The 24,598-nt window shown below is 40.7% G+C and overlaps 1 protein-coding gene across 2 annotated transcripts; it reads right to left on the bottom strand.

Annotated features, from left to right (window-relative positions):
- Nucleotides 1–483: 483 nt before the first annotated feature.
- smg6 (SMG6 nonsense mediated mRNA decay factor) lies at nt 484–21,493 on the bottom strand. Of its 2 annotated transcripts, none has more exons than XM_085470464.1 (19): nt 21,391–21,493; nt 16,887–19,260; nt 16,546–16,738; nt 16,052–16,162; nt 15,735–15,859; nt 15,205–15,283; nt 12,326–12,436; nt 11,815–12,030; nt 9,919–9,980; nt 7,487–7,632; nt 6,973–7,086; nt 5,137–5,311; nt 4,331–4,550; nt 3,975–4,154; nt 3,609–3,773; nt 3,375–3,519; nt 2,966–3,210; nt 2,769–2,850; nt 484–2,649 (listed from the first exon to the last, which is right to left on the bottom strand). In XM_085470464.1, the coding sequence occupies exons 1-19, from the start codon at nt 21,479–21,481 to the stop codon at nt 2,519–2,521; spliced, it is 4,965 nt and encodes a 1,654-aa protein (XP_085326590.1). In that variant the 5' UTR covers nt 21,482–21,493; the 3' UTR covers nt 484–2,518. The 2 variants fall into 2 exon arrangements, with proteins under 2 accessions (XP_085326590.1, XP_085326591.1); XM_085470465.1 differs by having other exon boundaries at nt 15,735–15,841.
- Nucleotides 21,494–24,598: the final 3,105 nt, after the last annotated feature.

Below are 24,598 nucleotides of genomic sequence, written 5' to 3'. Positions count from 1 at the left end.
TGGACATTACATCTCTTTTCCCCTCCTAGAGATTTCCAATTTATGTTGTTTATGATAACTGATTTACCCGACTCATCAGTTTGCCAATTGTCTTGTTTAAAGCAAACATTTATCAAGACACCCACAGGTCTTATATACATAACGGCTGTTGTTCCATCACTCCCACCTGTGTAATCTTCAGCTACCACACGAGGGCACACATGTGAAGCTTTTGGTATTCCATAGCCGGCTTGAAATGAGGACAAAGACCCCTAAATACAGACATTCTTCGAATCTCATGTATGAAGAAGAAAATCAATGATCTGCATTTAGTTTGTTCAGTTTCAGGGTCTTGGCATTGTACACATACTGGCAGACTCTAACAATGGAGGCACTGCTAGTCATTGCTAGGAGGATGTTACCTTGTCTGTTCATTACAGGCCAAGAAAAACATATTCTACATCCTGGCATTCTTCATCTGCTCGCCAATGAGGTGAAAACAAAGCCTTTAAAACATTTTTAATGACGGATGAAGGGAAAAGTCATTTGAGTTAAGCTGCTTACAGCACTACATTTGCTCCAACACTAAAACACAGCAGCAATGCCCACTTAACACAACAGGCTGCACTTAATACTACAGCAGCACCAAAACAGAGGGTCTGAAAAAGACGAGTAAACCTAGCAGACAGCTCATACAAATACATAAACGTCAATGAGCGATGGAAGACGGAAAGAAGTTCAATAACATTTTAAATCCAAAGATCTGAACTGGGATGAGTGAATGATGAATAAGTGTAGTTTCTGACATATATTGTGACACAAATACAAATCTAAAGCATCCAGACTGTCTTTTAAAGCTACAACAAAAAGCACAACACTTTTTTTTCCTTTGTTTTTTTGTTACATGTCTGCCGCCTGATTTTCACGGTAATTTTGAAACCTATGTTTATGTATTTCAGCTACTAGAAAAGCGTGCTTGTAAACTGAAAGGCAAAGTCACACTGAAAATAAGAACACTAACTATACAAATAATGTAATGAGAGGAAAGCTACTGAAATCGTAACCTGCTGCGGTGGTTTAAACAAAACAGCACAAATAAATTCACAAGTCTATACTTGATAATAAAAATCCTGCAAAGTCTTTGCAAAGGATCAGAGCATGACACACGATGGGCCGGGTCAGCGAGCGTTTGTAATCCTGCGCTTCATATTGTTTAAAGCCATATATGGGCCGAATGCCACTTAAATGAAATCCTATTTTCTAGAACTGAAAACCTAACACAAAACAAACAAATCCAACCTTCAAAGCAACAAAATGACAATTTGACAAAAAGGGTGATGGTTTCTGATGTCTGAGTTTTTATTTACTCCCCTTTTGTGCCAGGGAATCAAAGCCCTTCCCATTATATTTGTATGAGCACAAATTCCATCACACAGATTTATGTGGATTTCAGAATAGCGTCTAATTTGTCTTCAACGGCTCGAGTCGGTGCTGATGTTTGATCAATAAAATGATGCTCTCGGAGTACTTATAACTCTATTTTCACCCTGACTTAAATTAAAACTGGATTTGCTTAATTAGCAGATCTTTTTAGGAAAACTTTGCAGATGTTTATTATCAGAGCTAACAGCTTTTAAGAACAACATATTTTACAACAGGTAAAAAAAAAATAAAAAAAAAAATAAAAAAAAAAGTACAAACAGAAGACTAAACCATATCCGATGTTGCCGTTGACTTTACAAAGAAACAAAAACAAACAAAAACTGTTAGTGTCAATCTGGAGGAATAACCCAAGATACCAAACAGGCATCAAGCATTTCCTGGGTTAGCAGGAAATGCCATATCTGCATGGGATTCCGTGGAAGTGCTGAGTTTGCATGAAGGCTCCTGATTAACCCCCCCCCCCCCCCCACCTAATATCAGCTGCTTTTTTTTTTTTTTTAACTGTATTGACACAGACCACCCAGCTGTGGCCATTTCCTCCTGCCATTCTCTTAGCTCTGCTGTTTAGGCTGAAGCTTTATCTAAGCCTGGGCCCTCAGAGAGGGGTACAAGTGCCATTTATGGCCTTCAGTGATGCTGTCTTTAATCAATTAAATGACCATAGACACTCTTCCCCCATTCTGGCTCATTCTATCATCGGATTCAAATTTTAACACTGCCTGCAGAGCATACGATTTATAGGAGCAGAGGTTTGCGGCTGGACAGGGCAACCTACAAATCAATTCACTCCATTTTTCCTCCTTCCTCCTTTCCACTCCAGCCTTTCTGAGACTTAAGTCTTTCCTGCCTCTCTCCAGGGAAGCTCTCTGATCTTAACACACACATACACACACTTACTTTGTCACAAGGGGGAAAAGCTAATTGAAACCACTCTGCTCTCTCTACATTTGCTTGTTTTTCATAAGAAGTGGTTCTTTACTTTCTTTATCATTTCCTGTCCCCTGTTATCTTCCTCCGCTCAAGTGTGTCTTCTCTCTTGGCTGACTGACAAGCAGACCTCAGCAGTTGGGTTCCTTGTATTTAGGCTTACTCTGGTTCAGCCCACTTTGGCCCAGCTGAGGAAAGAAGGGATGTCTCGCACAGGTACGTTGCGGGTCAAAGCTTTGACACGGAGGTTACGGTCATCTGTGAGGAGTACCACTTCTCTCTGGAGCCTCACGGTGCCATCTGTTTTTGAAGCAGGAAGCCAGAGAGGAGTAAGAAATAAACACTTTTTAATGCATATGCATGAATGTGAGGAAATATGAATGCACACATGGAGCAAATGGTAGGTTAATGCTACATACTTCTCTGATGAGGCATGAAATCTTTAGCCTTGTCTTTGCAGTAGTGAAGACAGCAGGACAGAATAATATCATCATTGTTACCCTGAAAAGGAAGAGACCATTCAGTTAGCAAAAAACAGCAGATTTAAGAAGCCAACCTTTGCTTCTAAGCAAAAGAAACAGGCTTTAATTTGTATTTAATTAATCTGGGTTTCTACCTGTTGCCCAGACATATCCTCGCTACGGAAGGCAATAGACTCAAGTTGATTTCCTCTGCTTGTTAGAGCTCTGAGGCACTGTTCTCTGGCTTCGAATCCTTTTTCTAAGAAAGCCACCGCCATCCGAGCCTTCTCCTGCACAGCCCTCACATGGGCCGCACTGACACTATAGTTGCGCCCTCCTGACTCCACTCCTCCACCAAAACTGTCCTGGCCTTTAGCCAAGCCATCCAACTCTGTAATCACTGACAGAGAGAAAACAGACCACGTCATGAGCATACATATGATTTCTACATGGAAATGTATGTGGAATCCTTATCATTTTAAATGTCACTGAACTAAAAGCTAATCCTCCTCCACCTGCTTTTATTCATTTCCTCTTCTCTTTGTCTGTGTTTGTTATTCTTACCGATGAGTGGCACAACTATTATGTATGTTCCACACTGCAGGAGTTTCTTCAGCCCTGTCAAATGATCAATAAATCCATTTGTATCTGGAACCAGAAAGAGAGGCCTCACTTCAAGCTCCAACTGCCCACCAGTCTGCAGCACCTCCTGGAACACACACATTTATATTTTACATGACATTCAACTCTGCGACAACTTCAGACTCTACTATATTAGGACGTGAAAGCCTGTTTTACCTTTATTTTATCCCTTCGCTTTTGTTGCTGTGCCAGTTTATTGGCAAGGACATGGCGTCGTGCCTTGAGCTCTCTGATGTCATTCTCGCTGTCTCCGGCCTCCTCAACTTCCTCTTCCTCTGATGCAGAGAGAGAAGACACTGCCTCGAGTATGACATCATCTCCCTGTTAAACAGATGCAGACGATAATGAGACATTTTCTACCTCTTGTTTCAACAGCCTCTGGAAATTTTAACTCCAGTGTTTACATAAATTTAATATAGGTAAAAGCGTGAAAGGCAATCAGGCTCTCAGAAGAAAAAGACCAGAGGGAGAGAGTGAAGAAGTAGAAGGATTATTGGAGGATGCGTAGGAGAAGAAAGTCACCTCTTTTTCTGTTAGAGAATCCTGCCTGCTTCTTGTATCTGTTGAGTGGTTAGGTGCAGGAGGAGTTGCCACAGAGATATATTTGCCTCCCTTGAAAGCCAACAAAGGCTCTTCCTGTCCACACAAAGCCTCCAAAAAGTACTTCAGCACAGTAACTCTCTTACAATCTGCTGCTATAGCCTGAGGAAAGAAGTTTGGGGTTTATGCACATGACAGAGAAGCAGAGGATGAGCGTGAATACAAAGCCTGGCACTCAGTAGGTGACAGAAGACTAAACAGAGGAATATCCAATAAGTGAACTTAACTTAAGCGTTTAAGTTATGATGTAATGAAATACAGCTCTCCTTTCCACTAACCATGTCAGTGTGTCCGTCTGTGTAACATGGCTCCTGTGGTGCAGCCAGCAACGGTACAAAGCCAGCAAGCAGACGGTCTTCCTTCAATTGAAGCAGCATAAGCTCCTCATCCCCCTCTCCTTCTTCACTATCCACTTTGTACAGGGGTACTTCGCCATGGTCCACGCGCGCCAGCAAGTTACACAGATCAGCCAGGCACTGCCAGACATTGGGGCTGCAACTTTAAAGAAAGGAGGAGAAAGGGATAAAATAAAAATGAATTAAAAAATTAAACAGTAAATTTAAAGAAACAGTAACTATTTGTGGTCCTAAAACTCACACTCACTGATCACTTTATTAGGTACATCAGGTACAAAATATGAATTTTCTGGCTATTTTTTTGAAAATATTTAATCAGCCTCTAACATGGCAGCACCTCATTGTATAGGGCAGAAATGCTGAAGATGACCTGCTGAAGTTCAAATGGGGGGGCGAGGAATAATAATAATAATAATAATAATAATAATAATAAGTATACTGTAAGTATAGTATACTGTGGCGGCAATAGGCATAGTATACTACCTGGTCATTATCACACTGTGAAAAGTAACTATATTGTTTAAAGAGTGGCAACAATTTAGAAACTAAATATATTTCCTGGTAGCCAGAAACATGACTTGGATGGCGATGTTCTGCTGTTGCTGGTGTATGAAAGTTAATAAGTATTATTAGGTCATCTAAGTGATGTGTTTACAACTTGTTTCTGCTGCTGCCGCCAGGTGGAGAAAAAACAACAACAAAAGTTTACTCTAGGTTAAAGTTCGCACTCTATACTGCATGGTGGTGGGTTCCACTGGTCTGGGTGTCCCAGCATCCAGTCAGACCAGACTTTGATGCTTGGCAGCATTTCCCTTAGTTCTAGTGGGAAGGCAGAGACTCTCACAAGACCCTCCATCTCCTCCGCTTTACCCTCCTCCTCTCCATCTGTCATTGGGACTGGTTCTGAAAGAGAATTTTTCGAACTGAAGTCTTCAATATCACACAAAACAATTGAAATTAACACTATGGGCAATTTCAGAAGTGGAAAAAAGTCCAAACATAAAATTTACAAAATGTTATCACAGCTGTAAAAATGAAGATGCATCTTCAATCAAGTGTAATGGTGCGACCCAAGTCCAACCAAAAGCAAACCACATCTCACTTTGCAGTCTACACTATTCACAGAAGGTTAAAGAAAATCTTAGGATTCATTTAAAGTTTTCCAAAAGCATTTATCAGCGTAACTGAACTTTTTTGTCTAAAGATAAGTAACAGACGAAGGGAGACAGGGCTGACTACATGTTTGAATGCTTTTACCTGCCAATTCTATAGTAGGCATTAGCAGATATATTATAGTACGTAACTGATCTGGTCAGTTAAGTAGGAGAGGGGGTTGTTAATCAGTTTCAGCTGCTTTGATGGTCTTGAAATTAACAACAGGTGCACTAAAGTGGCAACAATGAGATAAGTCCCAAAAACAGGAATGGTTTTACAGGTGGAGACAGACATGTTTCCCTCCTCATCTTTTCTGACTGTTTTACATCAGTTTTGCATTTAGCTGGTCAGCGTCACTGCTGGATGCATGAGGCAATGCCTGGACCCTACAGATGTTGCAGAGTTAAGTCCAGCTCCTCCAAGACAGTACTACATTACGCAGACTTCCCAGGTTTGCTGTGTCTCCCAGCACAGTCTCAAGAAATTCTAGCAGACAGGCTGTTACTCTAGGAGAGCTGGACAGGGCTGTTGAAGGTCCTTAACTCATCAGCAGGACCGGTGTCTGCTCTTTTGTGCAAGGAGGAACAAGATGAGGACTACCAGAGCTACAAAACTACTTCAAGAAGACCACTAGTGTGAAAGTTTCTGATTGTCTGGTCAGAGACAGACTTCACGGGGGTGGCCTGAGGTCTTGATTTCATCTAGTAGGCCCTGTGCTGACTGCCTGGCATTATGACGTTCAATTGGCATTTGCCACAGAATACCAGAATTGGCAGATCCACCAGTGGCACACTGTGCTTTTCACAGGTTCCCCCTGAGCACATGTGACAGCCCTTACACTGGTGCAGTGGGTCCTGTGTTCCTCCTGGTGTATGAAAATGCCTGGCCTCATGTGGTGAGAGCATGCAGGCAGTTCCTGGAGGATGAAGGAATTAAGACCACTGACTGGGGCCCCTCATTCTTGGCTGCCCTAAATCCAATTGAACACCTCTAGGACATCATGTTTCAGTTTGTCCAATGCTCCCAGGCTGCACCTCAGACTGTCCAAGAGCTCAATGATGCCCTGCTCCAGATCTATAAGGAGATCCGCCAGAGGACCATCCATACTCTCATTAGGTGCATTTCCCAACATCTCGTCATGCAGTTATAGAAGCATGTGGGGGCCATAAAAACAGAGTTCCATCTGAGTTTCTGCACATCATTTTTTTCACCTTGATTTTTAGGGTCTTTGAATTCAGTTATCTGCAGGTTGAGAATTTTCATTTCCATCAAACAATGTGATCTGATGTGTTTTCAAAATTGCTTCTTTAATTTATTTGAACAGTTTATGATATGAATATTGTGGCTGAACTGTAAGAAAAAAAAAAAAAAGCTGTTGATCAAAAGCTTGATGTGTAAAGCGTGAATACCTGCAGGAATTTCTTGAAGAAGTTCTGTGCAGCGCTGCACCAGCAGTGCAAACATACCGAGACCCAGGGCAGTGCTCTGCTCTTGTAAAACAGATCGCACTTCTCCTTCTTCACCTGAAAGACAGAATTTCAAACAGTCGTTTATCACTGCCTTGTGTGAAACCACGGCTTGGGTCTATACATATTTGAGTTGGAAAAGAACTCCATGCTCAGTTGCATAACAAAAGACCTGAAATGAAAAGATTAGAATCAAAGTATGTTAAAATCAGTTAGAATCAGTCTGCAGTGGTCACTAAACTTAATCGTGTTCAAACATGCCAACCTATTAATAAACGGAGTCAAATTTTACAGAAAATAAAGTCCATGTTAAAAGCTTCATGAAAACTATTTTTACCAGCCATTTCTGATAATACTGCAAATAAACCTCCAGTGTTACTACCACAAACAACTTGACATTTGAAAATGATGATTATCATTATCATCATCATTATCATTAGGTTGTGCACAATATTACCTTTGCTGTTGGCATTGTGTATGGCGAACATATTAATGGTGATGATCTGCAGCATGTGTGTACTTCCCAGCATGTGTGGACCGTGTTGGAGCAACGTCCTGAATTCCTGCAGAACACGGGTCGCAGCTCCAGGAAACGTTTCCATGCTATACAGATAAGACACACATTTCCAATTATATGTCACTGGCACAGAGGCAAACAGAAAAATACAGTTTTCAGTATGTAGTAGTCTCTGAGTCGATATGCTTTTGTAAGCTCACGGAGCTATTCAGTCGAAATAGAAACTTGGCTACATTAGGATGTACTACATCTGCTCGCTCACATTAATACTTTATAGAGATTGAAAATGTGACGTCATTTCGGGGTAAAACCGCAAAGGATTGTAGGTACGAGTGGCAAGCAGTACTAGCCACGGGAAGCCAACAGGTAAAGAGATAGTTTTTGTTTTGTTTTTTTTTTAAATCTGATTACGTCGTGGAAGAGAAATTGTTCAAGCCGTGTTTCCGAAGTAACAAAGAGCTGACGGATGGCCTGGATTGCAGCCATTCGAAGACCAAATATAACGTTCCAGAACACTCCAGCTCACATGTTAGTCTGCTCCAAGCATTTCCACAAAGGTAAGTCTTCTGTTGTAGTTATTACATAATTTATCATAACATAATTGTTCATGTAGTTTACAAATAAGTCTCATATTGATTTGAATTGAATTCGTTGCGCTATGCTGCTTTGTTCACTGTGGCTTTTCGGGCTAATGTTTGTTGCGTTTTGTAGGAAAACCAGCCTACAAAATGCTGGAATGCGATCCAGACTGGGCACCCTCTATCAACCTGGGTCATACAGAGTTTAAAGCTGCTACCACAGCGAGATTTGGTTAAGAGAGAGCGAGATCAAAACAGACACAAAAAGTCAGGCATATATGTGCCCAAGTGTTGTATTGAAGCAATCAAGTGATGAATAACTGTTTTCCAGTATGTTGTTTTGCAATGTTTGTTTTGTTTTTGCATTGTTGATTTGTTTTTTTACCAAAGCAGCTAATAAAGCACGATGAAATACAATTTTGCCTCTTTCTTGTAAGAGGCTATAATAGAATGAAACAATGCCAGTTATAAATAAAGACAATACATTAAATGAATTACGAAACACTCATTTTATTTCTATTAGATCTGAAAATGTTGTGTAATACAACAACCTGAAACGATAAATAGATTGCGTTGGCCTGTACAGGAGATAAAGGAAAAAATGTAACAACAGCTGTGAAATGGAATAGTCCAAATCACCAAAGTAAACTGGATCTGGGCTTGTTGCAGGGATCTGAAGTTACTAAACATTTTGTGAGTGTATGCACTCACACTTAGGACCATATAATAATAAATATGTGCGTGACGAAAGCTGGGCAGCTCCGTCGTTCTGTACATAACTGTTTTTGGGGCAAATAAAATGCAAGTAGGGATTAAAACCGCAGAATGAATGATTACCGGTGCAGGAAATGCTAGCGCTTGATGCAGTGTTTTGATTTTGGTGCCACTCTTACCCACAATGTAATGCGCGAAAGTCACGTGCTCTGTCAATCTCTATTTTAACGCTGTGCTGTCACAACACCCAACATTCTCCACACACCAAGTCACATTATTATATTGACCACTCTTTCCACTGTTATACTGACCCACTTTAATGTCATCTGACATCTGCACTGCTTGCCTGCACTCCGTTTGTGTTGGATTTCTTGTATTTGAGGCATTTCATTTAGTAGACACTTTACTATATTCTATTTATATTATGTATTTGACATTCTGGCTGCTATAACAGAGGAATTTCTCAATATCAGGTCTAAATAAAGAATTTTATTTTATGCAGACACCTGAGGCTTTGAGTGTGAAAACATGTGAACTGATGTATTTCAGTAATAATTGTTTTATAATGGCACACACAGCTCTGACTGCTTCAGCCGCTGCCAAAGGCAGCAGCTACATCCTGGTTCTCAAAACAGAAACCATTATAACATAATGGGAATAATCCAATTTATTGCTCAGATCAAGAGCGCCATTAACATTATTGCATTATTCCATAATAGTGCTCACCCGCTGATATAGTTCTATTTTCAGAAATCATCTAAATATGCAGTTTTCATATTATTACGAAATAATGTTAAATCATTTAAATTTGCTACAAACACTACCTTTTTGTTTATTAAGAACTAATTAATGTTAATGAGGCAGCAGGTAGAGTGCACTTAGTGCACTGCAGTCAATTTAGTTAATCTAGTATATTGTTGATTAATTTAGTTAACCTACAAAACACGCAGATTGATCTTCTGGTTAAAGCCTAGGCAACATTTTAGTCAAGCACATTTTCTTGGGCTAGCCTCAGTGCTATTTTTCATCATCATCATCCTTTTAAACACAGTCTATGAACTTAAGAGCTGAAAGACTCACCCCACTTTAGTGAAGAGCTTCCCATGAGCATGCAGGAAACTCAGAATGAATCTCTTATTGAGCTGTAGAGAGAAAAAAAAAAAAAAAGAAAGGGGGAAAGGATTACTAATGTTCATGCAACAGTTTTATTTACTTACTAATCCACAAGTGCAACACATTGCAAGAAAACATGTTTTCATCCAGAGACGACGCAGATTTTGAAATGACGTCAACATTTAAGTGCGCTTGGTATTTTGAACAATAGGGTTAGGAAGAAATGGGACTAAGAGACAGCAAAGAGGATACACATGCCTCTCAACAGTGTCCACTGACAAATAATAGACTGATTATGTGGAGGAGGACAAAAAATAAAATAAAATGGGAACAGAAAAAGGCTGCTCCTGCTTCTTCTGACGCTACAGCCGATATATCATAATATAAATGATACTGGAATGTAGGTGTGTAATAAATTATAACAGCATATTTTTTGCTGTGTAATATTAAATTGTAAATGAAATCAGAGCTTCATCATCCTTGCAGTTACAGGGAGTTTGTCAGTACCTACATCAGCTGACTAGGCAGCATCAGCATAATAGCCCAGGTTTTACACTGTAAATAATGTAGAAAAAGCAGATAGTGTCTTTATCTTTTCTGTGTGCCACTGCATATACATAAGGGTTGGGTGATATATAAAAGTTTTACACCCAACAATCGTAAGTCCAATAATCGATGATGGGCGATATATTTGCGCATGCGCAGACTTTTTGATGGGCGGAGCAATGTAATCATGCATGGACTGATTTGCGCGTTTACAACACAGAAGAAGTCTAAACATGGACTATATGCCCCAAAAAATATAAAGTCGCTAATTTGGGATTTCTTTGGCTTTAAACCAGATGACAGAGGTAAACCTAAAGATATAACCAAAGCGGTGTGACGCTTGTGCAGACGTATAGTGCAAGCAAAGGACTCAAACACGACTAACTTGCATGAGCATGTACGTGTCCACCATCTGAATGTTTTTTTCTGAACATGGGCTACTGCCTTTCTTACTTTCTGTTATGAATTTGAGTAAATGAATCGCTGCATTTGGGTGCACTCTGAGGAGGGTGCACTTACTTGCAAATGAAAGAGGGTGCTGTTAAAAACAGTACTATTATTATTTTTTTACCTGTTGACTGCTTCTATTAGCTCCATCATTATTAGCAAACTTACTGATGGGGAAATAAATTAATAAATCGCCCTTGTAAAAATGATAGTCGATATATTTGTCCAATCGCCCAACCCTAATATACGTGATCTGAACCCAATTATTTATTAATTTGGGAAAAAAGTGCTTGGAGTCCAGCTACTCAATACTGTTCCTGCAGCCAAAGACAGTACTGGAGCCGCTGCTCCTCTTCTTATGAGCTGCTCATAATATGCTTTCATAGACCCGGTTTAATCTACCGTACTCTCTCAGCTAGCACTGTGATAAATGATGAAATAGCAATACTCTGTCTATACCAATTTCAATTAATAAATAATGGTGCTTCACTGCGAGCAAAAAATGTAAATAAAAATAAAAACAGTAAAGAGGTTTAAAGACATTACTCAATTCAGGCAGGGAAATGAAAATGAAATGAAAATATGAGTCGACCGAACGACAGCCTAGGGGGAAAACGAAAAAATGACAGAGGGCATAAATGAGCACCAAAACAAATTCATATAGACTCTATGAGAGGAAATAAATTAGAGGAAAAACTACATGGGATTACAAATAAAACCTTATTGGAGATGTCTGCAGACACGGTGTTATTTTTTCAAGGAACCCAAAGTCTGGCTGCTGTGCAAATTAAAAAAAAAAAAAAAAGTATGCAGAGGAAAAACAGAGGACTTTGAGCTGATATGTATTAAGAAATAGACACAGAGACTTACGTCAGCAACGCTGAGACTGCCCAGCTCTCCATCTTGTTCAGAATCTCTGCTGGACTCACTACCTCCTCTCTGAGAGGAAGGTGCTGCTGCCTGTCCACTGGGGCGAATCCAGATCTCCACACGTGCACCTTCCTCCCTTCTTCCTCTTCCTCTCACTGCTGGACCCCTGGAGCCTCCTTCATGCTCCTGCCTCCTCCTTCGCTCAAGCTGCTCTGCCTACAAAAAAAAAAAAAAAAAGATAAAAACAGTCTGTCAACAAGAAACACTTGCAGTGCCTTAAGTCCTAATTTTTCTCATAAAGCAATTTATTAAGCAAATTTATTGTAGGGTCTATTAGGCGGGGTGAGAAAACACCCTGTGGCAAAAACTGGCATTATAATTATGCATGAATCCCTACTGGCTAGACAGTTCTTCTCAAATTAAGTTCTTGAGATCTTACTTGATGTGATCTCAAGTGTTTTCTGTTGTAGAAATCTGACAAAAGTTAATGTCCATGAAACGTGTATCTGACCTTACGCTTGGCTTCCTCAAAAAGACTCATGAGGCTCTCCTTTGCAGTCAGAATGGGATTGGAAGCTGCCAAGCTACGCATATAATAACACACAGCATCTAACTTCCGCTTCTGTAGGTTAGAAATGGAGAAGACATAAATAAGAAGAGGGAGGTAACACACACACACACATTCAAAGCACAGTTATATTTTCCCCATTTTCAGGGACATGCAAACAGACGTACAGTCACTAAAAGACAAATCCAGTTACTTAATTCAAACTGTAACATTTCTACCCTTAGGAGTCCTGAACCTAAGTACAGCAATGCATTTTCCATTATTAGGGTACTGTGCTTTACAATTTGAAATACTACATTACAGCAGGTCTCATTTTTAACCCAAGGGCATCAAGACTGAGAGAACTGTGGGAGATACAGAAGTAGCCAAAGGTTTAGGGTTTCAGAAATGATCAAATGCAGAGGCCTGCCTTCCAATGAGTTTAGATTCAGCTGGTTGAATATGAAGGCATGTAACACCAAATGTATCAAATTTGATACACAAGTTTTTGAGACATCTACATCATCAGTATGATTTTATAACTAACCACCTTATGTGTTTTTGTTTAATATAAACAGCTCCACTGGTTTCTTTTTTTACCTTGCAAACTGAAACCTTGTCTTTCTGCTTCAGATACATACTGGGGGGTTGGACACTGGATAAATCCTCTAAGCCAGGGGTGTCCAATTGGCCCGCAAGAAATTTTATAAATAGAATAGAATATGGCCCGCACTTCAACTTTTGCTTGAGTGTATTGCACGTCTTAGGTTTAACACCAGGGGGAGCTACTGTTGATCAAGCCAGTTGCTCCACCAAAAAGGACAATCACAGAAGAAATTTACCCCAAGTTACTAAACATGGCAGAACCAAAGAAGCGAAAGGTAGGAAGTGAGAGCAGAAAATTTCAGACACGGTGGGAGAGTGAATATTTCTTCAAAGAATTCAAGGGGAAGTGTCTGTTTGATCTGGACTGAAACTGTGGCAATTATGAAAGAGTATACTGTACGACGTCATTATGAAACCAAACATCAGGCCTATGCATCCTACACTGGTGCTGAGCGAGAGCAGAAAGTAAAGCAAAGGGTAGCTCTCCTGCAGGGTCAGCAACAGTATTTTCTTCGTGCCCAAAGTCTGGGAAAAGGCTACAATAGCCAGCTATGAGGTCGCCCAACTCATCACAAGACATGGCAAGCCTTTTTCAGATGGAGACCTCATAAAACACAGCCTCGTTAAAGTCGCTGAAATAATGTGCCCGGAAAAAGTGCAGGACTTCAACAACGTCAGCATGTCCAGAATACAGTTGTGCGATGCATTGAAGACTCGTCAGCCAACATTAAACTGCAGCTGTCTGATAAAGCTTGTGCCTTTGATTTTTACTCCATCGCATGCGATGAGAGCACTGATGTCACAGTCACCGCACAGCTGCTAATTTTGTTGCAGGGAGTGGACGAGAACTTTGGAGTTACAGAGGAGCTGCTCGATCTTAAGAGTCTAAAAGGCACAACAACGGGTATGGATATTTTTGAAGCTGTGTCAGACTCAATTGACAAAATGAGACTTAAATGGGACAATGGGAGTTATAACAGACGGGGCTCCAGCTATGGCAGGTGCACACAATGCATGATCGAGACCTGGCTGCCAGCCATCCTTCGGTCCAAAGTGCAGCATCACTGCTCCCACTGAGTGCAATGGCGTTCCCACTTAAGGTGAGTAAAAAATATATTCCACAGTACCCGTGTATTAATGAGCATGCATGTACAAGTACACATGCTTCAAATATCAATAATGCGCATCAATTCTGTCACTACCCTGCTTTGGTGCACCACTTTCTTATATGCATTTTTCTTGTTAACACAGAGTACACACCGCTGTGCACAGCGCACACACTGCACACGCAAAGTCAGCTGATCTTATCTGATGCAGATTTGCTCCTTGATCAAGTGACATTTGTCTGGATTTTTGGCACAAGGGGCGTAGGAGGAGCACCGCAGCTGGATGGCCCGATTTACATACCCAGCGCAGCTGATACTCACCAGAATAATTTACTAAAATTATATGAACTCCTGTAATTAAGTCCAGTTCAATCTGTTAATGTCGATAACCGTTTCAAACGAACGTTAATAGGTGTGTTGCTAAGCCTAATAACTTTAATAACAAACTCGAAATGTATCCGTCCCATTTTCCTCTTTATTGTTTTTTCTCTGTAATGTAAATCTTCTGTCTAAGAAGAAATCTGAGGCTGCTGTTCTGAGAATGAGCTACCAAAGCTTTTTCTGAATAAATCAGTAAAGATCCATTTATGGAAAGTTGTGATGAAGGCAGTTTTGTCTTTAATTATATTCAACAATATAACACATTTGACCACTTTTAATTGATTTTTCTAACTTTAATACACTAAAGTTAAGGCTATATACCTAATTTCTAGTAAGTGACCTAGCCCCTCCTATATTTTTATGTATGTGGCCCTCAGTGAAAAAAGTTTGGACACCCCTGCTCTAAGCGTTTAGTCATTAATTTTTTCCTTTGATCCTTGACAAGTAAAGATCAAGGCCTACATCATAGAGAACATTTTTGACTTGCTATGCAGTTATAAATGGGGGTTTCTTTCATTAATTCTTTTGAACCATTACAATTTGGACATTGTATTAAAAGGAATAACTCTCAAACACCATTCATTCAATATTGCATCAACCTACAAGAGTTGCATCTGAACTTAAAACTTTCCTGTAGGATAAATTAGTTAGGATTAGGACCACTTCAAAATGAATGTTTCAAAGCACGGAGCTATGAGAATAAAAAAGTGAAGTTTCTCAATACTTAAGAGTCTGATCTATATCACTTACTGTATAAACAGCCAGCAGAGCCAGCTGGTTGTACGGGCGTCCATTTTTTGGGGCAATCTGCTGGGCCTTCAGATACCAGCTGTGGAAAAGTAAACAAGCAGTCATGACACATCAATAAAGAGACAAACGTTTTCAGTTTCTACCTTAAAAGTTTAAGTAATCTGTCACATATAGGTAAAAAGTTATCGTGTCTTTAGCATATAATAACTGAAACATCTAAAGAAGTCAAAGTTTCAAAGTATAGTGACCAGTCCAGAACTGTAGGTGTGCATATCTGGGAGAAACAATGGAAATGATCAGCCACTTGCACTGCATGAAAACGGGTATAAAACATCTGTACTGCTTAGAAAAAAAGAAATAGAAATGGTAGTTGTGACTCCTCATTCGTTAATTCAGGAGTTGTCAGATTTTTAAAATATCAGTCTACTCACTTGTTCAAACTCAAATTTGAATATCAAGACACATCCCACACTCTTGAATGTTTGTCAGAAATTTTACAATGCCAAGAGAAATCTCAAATTCAAGCCTACCTGCGAGCCTTGCCATAGTTGGCAGAGTCACTGGCTTGCTCCCGATAACGTGCTATGTCACCCTGACAAATCATACAGCGCTGAGCACTAATGAGTGCATACTTCACCTGAAAAAAATGTATTCGCTACATAAAAAAAAAATTAAGAAATTGTCGCAACATTTGTTGTAACATGGAAATCGGGTGACTTTTCAAAGCCGCTTACTGGATGTTTTCATGTACAATGGAAACTCATTCACTACATTTTGAACATTTAGTATTCAGTACAACATTGAACATGTTACAGAAGCAAAAAAGCTAAAAGGAATGGTTCCCTACCGTTTTGCGTAATGGACGAGCCCTGATAGCCATGCCATCCATATAATCCTCTAACTTAAATTGGTATACTGTCTGAAGCTTCTGAAGTAGTGCGTCAAAGAATAATTCCCCCTGTAAAACACAAAAGAATAGAAAAATATTATAAAAATTAGAAGGACTTTCCCTCTTAATTATGAAATCAAACTCAACTCCCTACCCAAGAGTCATAAAGTCCTGCAAAGGAAGTAAAAGTTTAACAAGACTTTGTATTTATTATTAATTTATTCTTCTCTGTTAAAAGTACATGAATTACTTCTCTAAAATGGATTTGGAAACAAATTTGTCCCTGATTTAGGTAACAAATACAATTTGCATCATCTAGTGATACACAGACTAATTTTGGGTTATGAATGAACCCATAATCGAAACCATACAGGCAGAAAAGTGCCCAAGTGATTGTTAGATATGTTTCTTGGGAAACCTTTTCCTATGCAAATTTCCAACACGCTCCTTACCTCATCAAGCAGTGTAAGGAGCTTGTTTCTGATATGAGGGGCATTGTCATAGGTGGGCTCTTTGAGTAGCTGCCGGAAGCGCTCTATGACCTGGTAAAACACATTCTTCCACAAAGCCTGATCCACGTTCTGAGAGTCTGAGAACTCGATGTCTGTCAGGATGACCTGCTCATATATCCCCAGAAGGTCCGCTCTTTAAAATGGAAGGAAACAACATGATAGTGCTTTTTTCAACTAGATTATTGGCTCACTTGTCACCGAGACAAATAACTGGCATTAGGACAACAAACCACAAAAACACAAACACAGAAAAATGTCTAGCTTTGTCCCTGAATGCTCACCTGAGCTGGGCCATGCGATCTAGTCCATCAGCACTCACTCTATCCCGGGAGAGCAGATTACTGAGCTGAAGCTCCTGTGCATCTGCAGCCCTCAGCAGTCTTCCCAGCTCCCCTCTGGTGTGTTGCTCTGCCTCTTCAAATGTTACACTGCCTCCTGCACCCGGGAGGGAATAACCTGATCCCCTGTAATTACTGCAGAACTGACCCACACCAGGGCTTGGATACATGCTATTAGTGTAAGCCATTTGGTAGGGTCCCATATGATAAGGAAATGGATAGCGCTGGTTGGTGTTAGGATTATGTGGGCTGCTGGAGGGCACAGGGTAGCAATACGGGTTGTCCGAGTTTTGGAATTTGTAGTAGGCCATGGCAGAAGCCTGCTGGGATCGAAAGCGCTCACCCTGCGTGACTGGAGGGCTGCCTGCTACCTCATCATCTGTGTCCAGAAAATGAAGCTGTCCATATCCTGTACCTGTCTGAAGATATACAGACTGCTGAAGAGATGAATGCTGTGAGGACTGATTGCTGGTAAGAGCAGGTTTTTGGTCTGGGTTATTTGGATCCCAGAGTCGCCTTGCTCCTCCTCCTCGACCTCCTCTACTCCTGCCAGCTGCACCACCTCTAATTCCACCAAAAAGAAGCCTTTGCCCCACTTCAGGTGAATTAGAGATATCTGTCCGGGCCGGAAGTACCAGGATGCCCCCACCTCGGCCACGAGGAATGGGGCCCTCCTTGCGATGTTGTGCATCCCCACTATGTGACGAGGTGTCCGACTGTTTTTCCAAAGAGACCCTGAGGATTCCCTGACCCCCACCTTTGTTTCCCTTTTGTCTGTTTCGTTCGCCTCTCTGTCTCTCTCTACTTAACTGGCCCTCACCACCTCTTCTCTTCCTCCTCCTATCGTCTGCTCTGTCACTCATCTCACTTCCTTCCAGTGATTCTGTAGAGGATTCCTCATTTGTTGTCCAACTTTTTAAAGGATGCCTTTGTCCTTCTCCACCAACAATAGCCCCCTTTTTATTGTTGTCTCTAGAATGTGACCAATTTGTACTCTCCACATCCTTTCCTAGTCCAGGATAATCCAGGCTAGTCACACTGCTCGCTGAGCTACTGCTGTAAGTTCGATTACGTGAGCGCCGAATATCTGATTTGGAATAGCGTTTCGAGGTTGGTGTTGTGACATTTGCATTGGATCGATTTCTGTTTACGTTTTTTTCTGTCTTGGCATCTCTCTCAGCATCTCTGGATCTGCTGTTGTTGGTTTCGCCACTTCGGTTTTCTCTGCGGTTCTCTCTTCCTTTATTTTGGTGTGTTTGCTTTGCTTTATCCATTTTCTCGACGTCTGCTTCTACAGCTCTCTTGTCTTTTTCCCTCTCAGTATTCCTTTGATTATTCTTACCCTGATCACCTGCCTCATCTTCTTTTCTGGAGTCCTGAGTCTTTTCCACGCCTCTCCTCCTTCGGTTTCCCCTTTCTCTCTTTTTCTCTGACTTTTCTTCCTCATCTTTGGTTCCTGACCCTTGACCTCGCCTTTTCTTGTCAGTTGGTTCCCTTCCCTTGCAACTTAGTTCTCCAGCATCTTGACTTGTATATTCAACTTTATCCTTTTCTTGCATGTTGAGATTTTCAACTTTGCTAGTAATTTTCTCCACTGAAGCATCAACGGGTATTTCAGGTGTTTCCACATCTTGGCTTCCTTGCTTTCTACTTGCCTCACTAGAAGTAAACACCTTTGCACTCTCTTGTGTGCCTTTTACTCTTTTATCTTTTCCACTCTGCTTCTGTATAGAGGTTTTTATGTCCACTCCACTTTCCCTCGTACTTTGCTGAGATTCTGGCTCGGTTTTTTGCCCTTCCTTTTTAGGAGGCTTATCCTGTTCTCTTCCAGCCCCACTGTCCTTCCCTTGAATGTTTCTTCTACTCCCAGGTTGATAAAATTCTCTGTCTGGTTTTCGGGTTTTCTTTGCTGGCTTAGCTGCTCCTACAGGTTCTTGATGTTCATTTTCCTTTTCAACAAACAATTTTTCATCATTTGTATCCGATTTATTCTGCGCATGTCTCCCTTTTCTGCAGTTCTGACTGTTACCACCATCGCCTCTCATCCTGTCTTCATCCTTTTTATTGGTACCTGTCCCACTGTCTGTCCACCCTTGTCTCTCCAAAGGTGTCTCCCCAGACACAGCCTTTTTTTCACTCTGGGATGGCTGATCATGCTCATGTGATTCGGCAGCTAGGGGCTCACTTTGACCAGTTTCTGGCTCACTGTCATGGTTATGTCGTCCATGTCCAGGAACTGGCTGGTAGCGTTGCAGATCAGGACGCTTTCCTTCACGCCTTCTGTGCTGCTTGTGTGTGTGATGCTCCTGTTGTTCCTCTGCAGAAAGAACAAATTAAGTTTATATTTAATGGACTGTAATCCACTGTAATGGTAATAATCCAAAGAAGCATTTAAGTTCTACAGAACCCAGAGCTAATGTAGTGTGTGACATTATAAAAGATGTCAAACTAATGGGTCAGTACACCATAAACGTGAGGAAGGTCTCTCTGGCTTTTTAGTCCAGTCGGCCCCATATGAAAAGTACTACTTGTTATCAGATACATCGACTCAGATATTAACTTTTACAAGTTCCTTTGTCAGCTAATTTTTAACCACAAAGTTTAACTTACAGGCTGATCCAAGGACTATTAAGTCAAGTGCAGTTGGCCATGTTAGTCCCATCATCCTCCTTGTACCATTTAGCAACTCTGTCCTGAAATACGGTGGTTTTTAGAGCTTGCTTATATTGGACATATTAACTGTTTTAAAGCATGCAAACTTCTTTTGTACATCCTGTATACTAACTCACGTGAGGCATCAGTCACCCAGGCCAAAAGACTGATCAGCGACCAACTGGCAACCTCCAGTCGTATTTTCCTGACTGGTTTTCAAACAGGATCCTGGAAGTTGCTGGACCAAAAACCTCACTGTGACTGCTCAGGTATCTAGCACCGTGCCAATAGCTTGTCTCAGAGTTTTATTTTCACCTTTTGAAAAATACTGGTTGCAGAGTTAAGACACAAGTTTTATTTTTTTCCCTACTGCTTGGCGAGTACTTTGTGTTTGCAGACAAGCTGGCATTTTCAATGCAAACTACTGGTGACCGCAGCAAACTGCAAGCAAACAAAGCAATCCCCAGGAGTTCTTTCGTGAACCATCTTATACATTTTCGTGACTAATTTCTAGCCACTTCCAGCAACCACTCGGGAATACACTTTTTTTTCACCCCCTCACAAACAGCGACTGCCACATGGTCGTTGACCAGCTTGTTTCAGAGAGGATATATGTTATCCCCAAACTAACTAAATATCTACTGAAAACGAAACAAACCTTTTTACCAAGCAGCCTTTAATGCAAACTTCTCCCACTAGCTCTTTAACCATAGACTAACCTCAAACTCTCTCTAGCCCTGCCTGTTCTAGTTAATATTTCACTTATAACAGGAAACCATTATCAGTTAAAGGTTTTTTTTTTCTTTCCTATGAACATATTGTAAAGCACTGATATGTTTAGTTTTGAGGTTTCTTTTTGTTTAGTGATGCACCACTTGTTAAATTCTGCGCGGATAAAACATTTAAGAAACAATTTATCCACTTTTTTGTTAGTTTATTTATAGATAGAGTAGCGACCTGGGTGTTTCCTTTCTCTCGCCCTGTGACAGCCAAGATGGGCTCCAGCCCAACCGAAACACTGAACTTGATAAGCGAAAACAAATAGATAGATGGCTATTTTGTTTATCTACATACTGTACTTGTTTTTTCCTCGGGAAATAACTACACTTGTATTATGTCAAAAATAATTAAACGTCGCTTAGATTTTCAACATTTAAACGGCACAAAATAAAGTAAATGTTGTCTTCTTGCTAACAGGCTGATGTCGGCCGATATCATGGTGATCATGTAAGTTTCACACACAGCCACCTGCTCATAGCGTTTATCAAACAGAATCCGCCTTGCAGGAATGAGCGGAAATGACCAGGTACAGATAAATCCACAAAACTTCCCACAAAACTAAGAAACCCGCATCACCCTTTTGACGTCTTTCTTAATAGCCGCAATGTGCAAGTTTAAAGTTTACGGTTGGAAGAGTTGGCGAATTCTGTAACATTAACTATCATTTAACTTAACCGCAAGAGGAGTCTAGCATTCTCGTTTAAAAAAAAAGCGTAGTGTACTTTAAATGCAGACATTACGCGTAAGAAAGAGCTGATTAAATGTTTAAAGTAGAAATACTAAATCGTGACAAGACTATGACGAGCGTTTTGTAGAGGGGGCGTTTAAAACAGGCAGCGCGGGACTGTGGAGTAGACAGGCACACGGCTGGCTAGCTAGCTAACAACATTAGCTAGATACAAACTTGGTAACTCCCGTCGGTCACTTTCAGATAACTTGGGATACTTTTTCGCTTGAATTTCAAGACTCTTTCAGCAATTTGTTCTTTACGCGTATCCAATTAACTTATTCTCACCTTTGTGACACTCAGTAACGCTGACTGAATTCGACGCTTCAGCTCGGAGTTCCGCAGCTGAGATTCGCACTCTATCCAGTTCCGCCGCCATCTTTGCTTTCACTCGAACAAACACAACAAATACGGTGGCCCCGTTGGTTCAAATATCTTAACCGGGTGACGTTGCAGCCAGCAGTACTGTTCCTTCACAGTGACATCAACCCGTGCATATTTTTAATCAAGCAATGGAATGAATAACAAAATTTTCGATATATATATATATATATATATATATATATATATATATATATATATATATATATATTTTTTTTTTTTTTTTTTTTTACATAATTTGTGGTCCTAAATTTTTTAAAAATCAGTCAGGCAGTTTCATTACTTTATTAACTTAAGTTACTTACCAACAATCTGTATAAAAACATTTGATACATGACATAAACACATTTAAACCATTAATTTGTGGTTGCTTGCTTTAAAATATAATGTAACATATACATATAGTTTGTGTATAAATATACCCTATATTTATACATAAACCATATAAGATGTGCCTTTTATAGTGAAAATCATTTTATTATATGATAGATAGATAGATAGATAGATAGATAGATAGATAGATAGATAGATAGATAGATAGATAGATAGATAGATAGATAGATAGATAGATTTATCACATTTTTATAGAAGTCATTCTGATGTAAATATTACGTAGGCATTGACCTACATGTGAGGCCTGTGTGGAAGAGACAGGTCAACAAGTTATATAAAGATTTTTTTAACAGACATATAGATCGTATTTAGCGTCAAACATACATGGCAGCACAGGACTTTCATATATGACCACTAGGTGTCAGGGTTGATTATCTATTTCCTTTTTTTTTTTACCCAACTGTCCTTTCGTCCAATACTTCTGATTGGCCCAACAAACTTTCCCCTAACTACTTTGTAGTAATTTATATGAATGTAATGCACTCTCTTCTCTCTCACGCCTTCTACTGATAGCTTCCATGTGAACTTGCAAGCTGCATGATGGGGAAATGTGAAGAGAAGGCGTAATGTGGAACAGCCAAAGCAAATATACATGAAGATGGGGCTCTGTGTGCGCGAGCGTGAACGTGTGTGTGTGTGTGTGGGGGGGGGGGGCAGTCATCTGCATATGAGGTAGTATGTGTACAGTTTAAGCAGAGATCATCTGTGTGGTTGATGCTAGAGTAAACAGCTTCATTTCCCTAGCAACACCAAATTAAAGGGCCAGAGTCTCTTGTCCTTCGTAGAGTCTCCCACACATTTTTTTTAATCCAGAGGCAAACTAAACTTTATTTTCTGTAACTATTCCTCCCTAATGTCACTAAATTATTTATCCAAGGTGTCTGGCTCACCTTTTTGGCATAGTAATCAGGAATGTGGCCTCTTATATGTGTCATTAAAAGAAGTTACTTCTGTCAAATAGCCACTTAAGTTTAAACCCAAATCCAAAAGCAATCATACGGCTGTTTGAGAAAATCTAACTTGTAAGAAATCAGAAACATTTTTTTTAACACAGTGATCTGCACACACTTCATTTTTCAGATTTACATTGTGGTTTTCTATTAGCAAAAGGATTTTCCTACACTGTCATGGCGCTGTCTTATTTTCTTTGTGCTGATCACGACAAGGCGGTGCACTGTTGCCTCACAGCAAGGGGGCTCGAACCTTCAGGTCGGCTGGCCTTCTCTCTTCCACACTCGACATGCTTGTCAGGTGTAAGTGTGATTCCAAATTGGCCGAAGGCGTGAATATGAGAGTGTGTGGTTTCCTCTCTGTGTGTTAGCCCTGTGACTGACTGCCAACATGTCCATGGTGTAGCTTGGATTTGATTGGCAACTAGTAAAATGGTTGGACTGAATGCTTTTATTAACAAGGCATATTTCTAATCGATCAGTAATTTGATCTTATTATCCTCTCACTCTTCTCAGTGAGTCTATATTTTTCATTTTTCATTACAAGGATTCATATGTGGTATCGAATGATGTGTAAATGCAGAATACAGTTGTGATGTAATGCTGGCAATGTCTCTTGATGAAGCGCTGGCACACCAGGGGTTGTAGAGTGTTTCGTGTCTGCAGTGGAAAGATGTGAGAGAGGGTGGGGGCTGCCGGAAGTGGTGGGTGTGTGTCTCCCTGTGTTGTGTGTGTGTATGAGTCTGTAAGTGTGGGTGCCTGCGTGCCCGTCGTGTATGTGTATGCGTGCAGAGTTCTGATTGTCGGTGCTGCACCACGGTGCAGGTGGAGCAATGCAGGATGACAAGAGACACGGAAGGACAGAGAGAGAGAGGGAGGCAGGGAGGTTGTGAGGGAGGCAGACAAGAGAAAGAGAGAAAGAGGTGAGGAGGCATGATGCAGGAGGAGAGGAGAGAACAGGAGGAGGAAAGACCATGAATACAGATGAGAAAAGCGGGGGAAGCTGGGAGCTTTTGCAGGTGAATTTCTGACACCGGGGAGTTTCTCCGACCCAATCAAGTGTCGATCTTTTCTGCCCCCCCAATCTAATTTTTTTCCCTCTCCCTCTCATTTCTGCCTCTCTCTTTCTCTGGCCTCCCCCCACTGGGACACTGGAAGGTGGGAGGAGATGACTTTTTAGAGATGACTGGAGTGCAGAGGGAGGAGGGACAGATGGGGGAATACGCTCGCTGGAAGTAGAACAGTGTGTGGAGCAGAATTAAAATGCCGGGACTGGGGTCTAAATAAAAGAGAATAAAAATGGCTGGAGGATGAAAGTGAGGCAACTGCAATGGGACCCACATCTCGAGTAGTGAGAGAGACAGAAATGAAAGGAGCAATGTGTAGGAGAGACAGACAGGAAAACTCAGAGTAAGACAGACTGGGGGCCAGAGGCTTGTGTGACGCATATTTGCTGGCACTAGATGTTTGGAGACTATCCATTTCAACTGTTTTTTTAATGTATAATTCACAAAAAGAAATAGAAGGAGTGACAGGGGAGTGATGAGCGAACAGACAATATGAGTACATGGAGTGATGTGTCAACAGAGCAGCCAAACAGAAGACAGTGAATTTTAAACAAAGAGATAGGAGGTAGAGTGTGACAAAGGCTGAAGCAGGGAAAGCTCACTGACTGCATTTTACAACCTTATACGATCAAAGCTGTATTAAAAATATTAATCACATTTCATAGCTCAAAGAACAATACTTCTTAATTTCTTATTGCACACTGT

This window comes from Copadichromis virginalis, linkage group LG10 (assembly GCF_057382275.1).
Source record: "Copadichromis virginalis isolate Kocher_CV1m ecotype Utaka linkage group LG10, C_Virginalis_male_GT1.1, whole genome shotgun sequence".
In the NCBI taxonomy this organism is placed as follows: domain Eukaryota; kingdom Metazoa; phylum Chordata; class Actinopteri; order Cichliformes; family Cichlidae; genus Copadichromis; species Copadichromis virginalis.
This window is presented reverse-complemented; position numbering and strand designations above follow the sequence as displayed.

Bases quoted from the DNA above. Each gene is read 5' to 3' on its own strand.
- smg6 (XM_085470464.1), bottom strand. From the start codon at position 21,481: ATGGCGGCGGAACTGGATAGAGTGCGAATCTCAGCTGCGGAACTCCGA. The intron at 15,860-16,051 runs GTAGGGAACCAT...TTTTTTATGTAG, and splicing joins CTCGTCCATTACGCAAAACG to CGAATACATTTTTTTCAGGT. The intron at 9,981-11,814 runs GTAAGTCTCTGT...TTCTCTCTACAG, and splicing joins GCAGTCTCAGCGTTGCTGAC to CTCAATAAGAGATTCATTCT.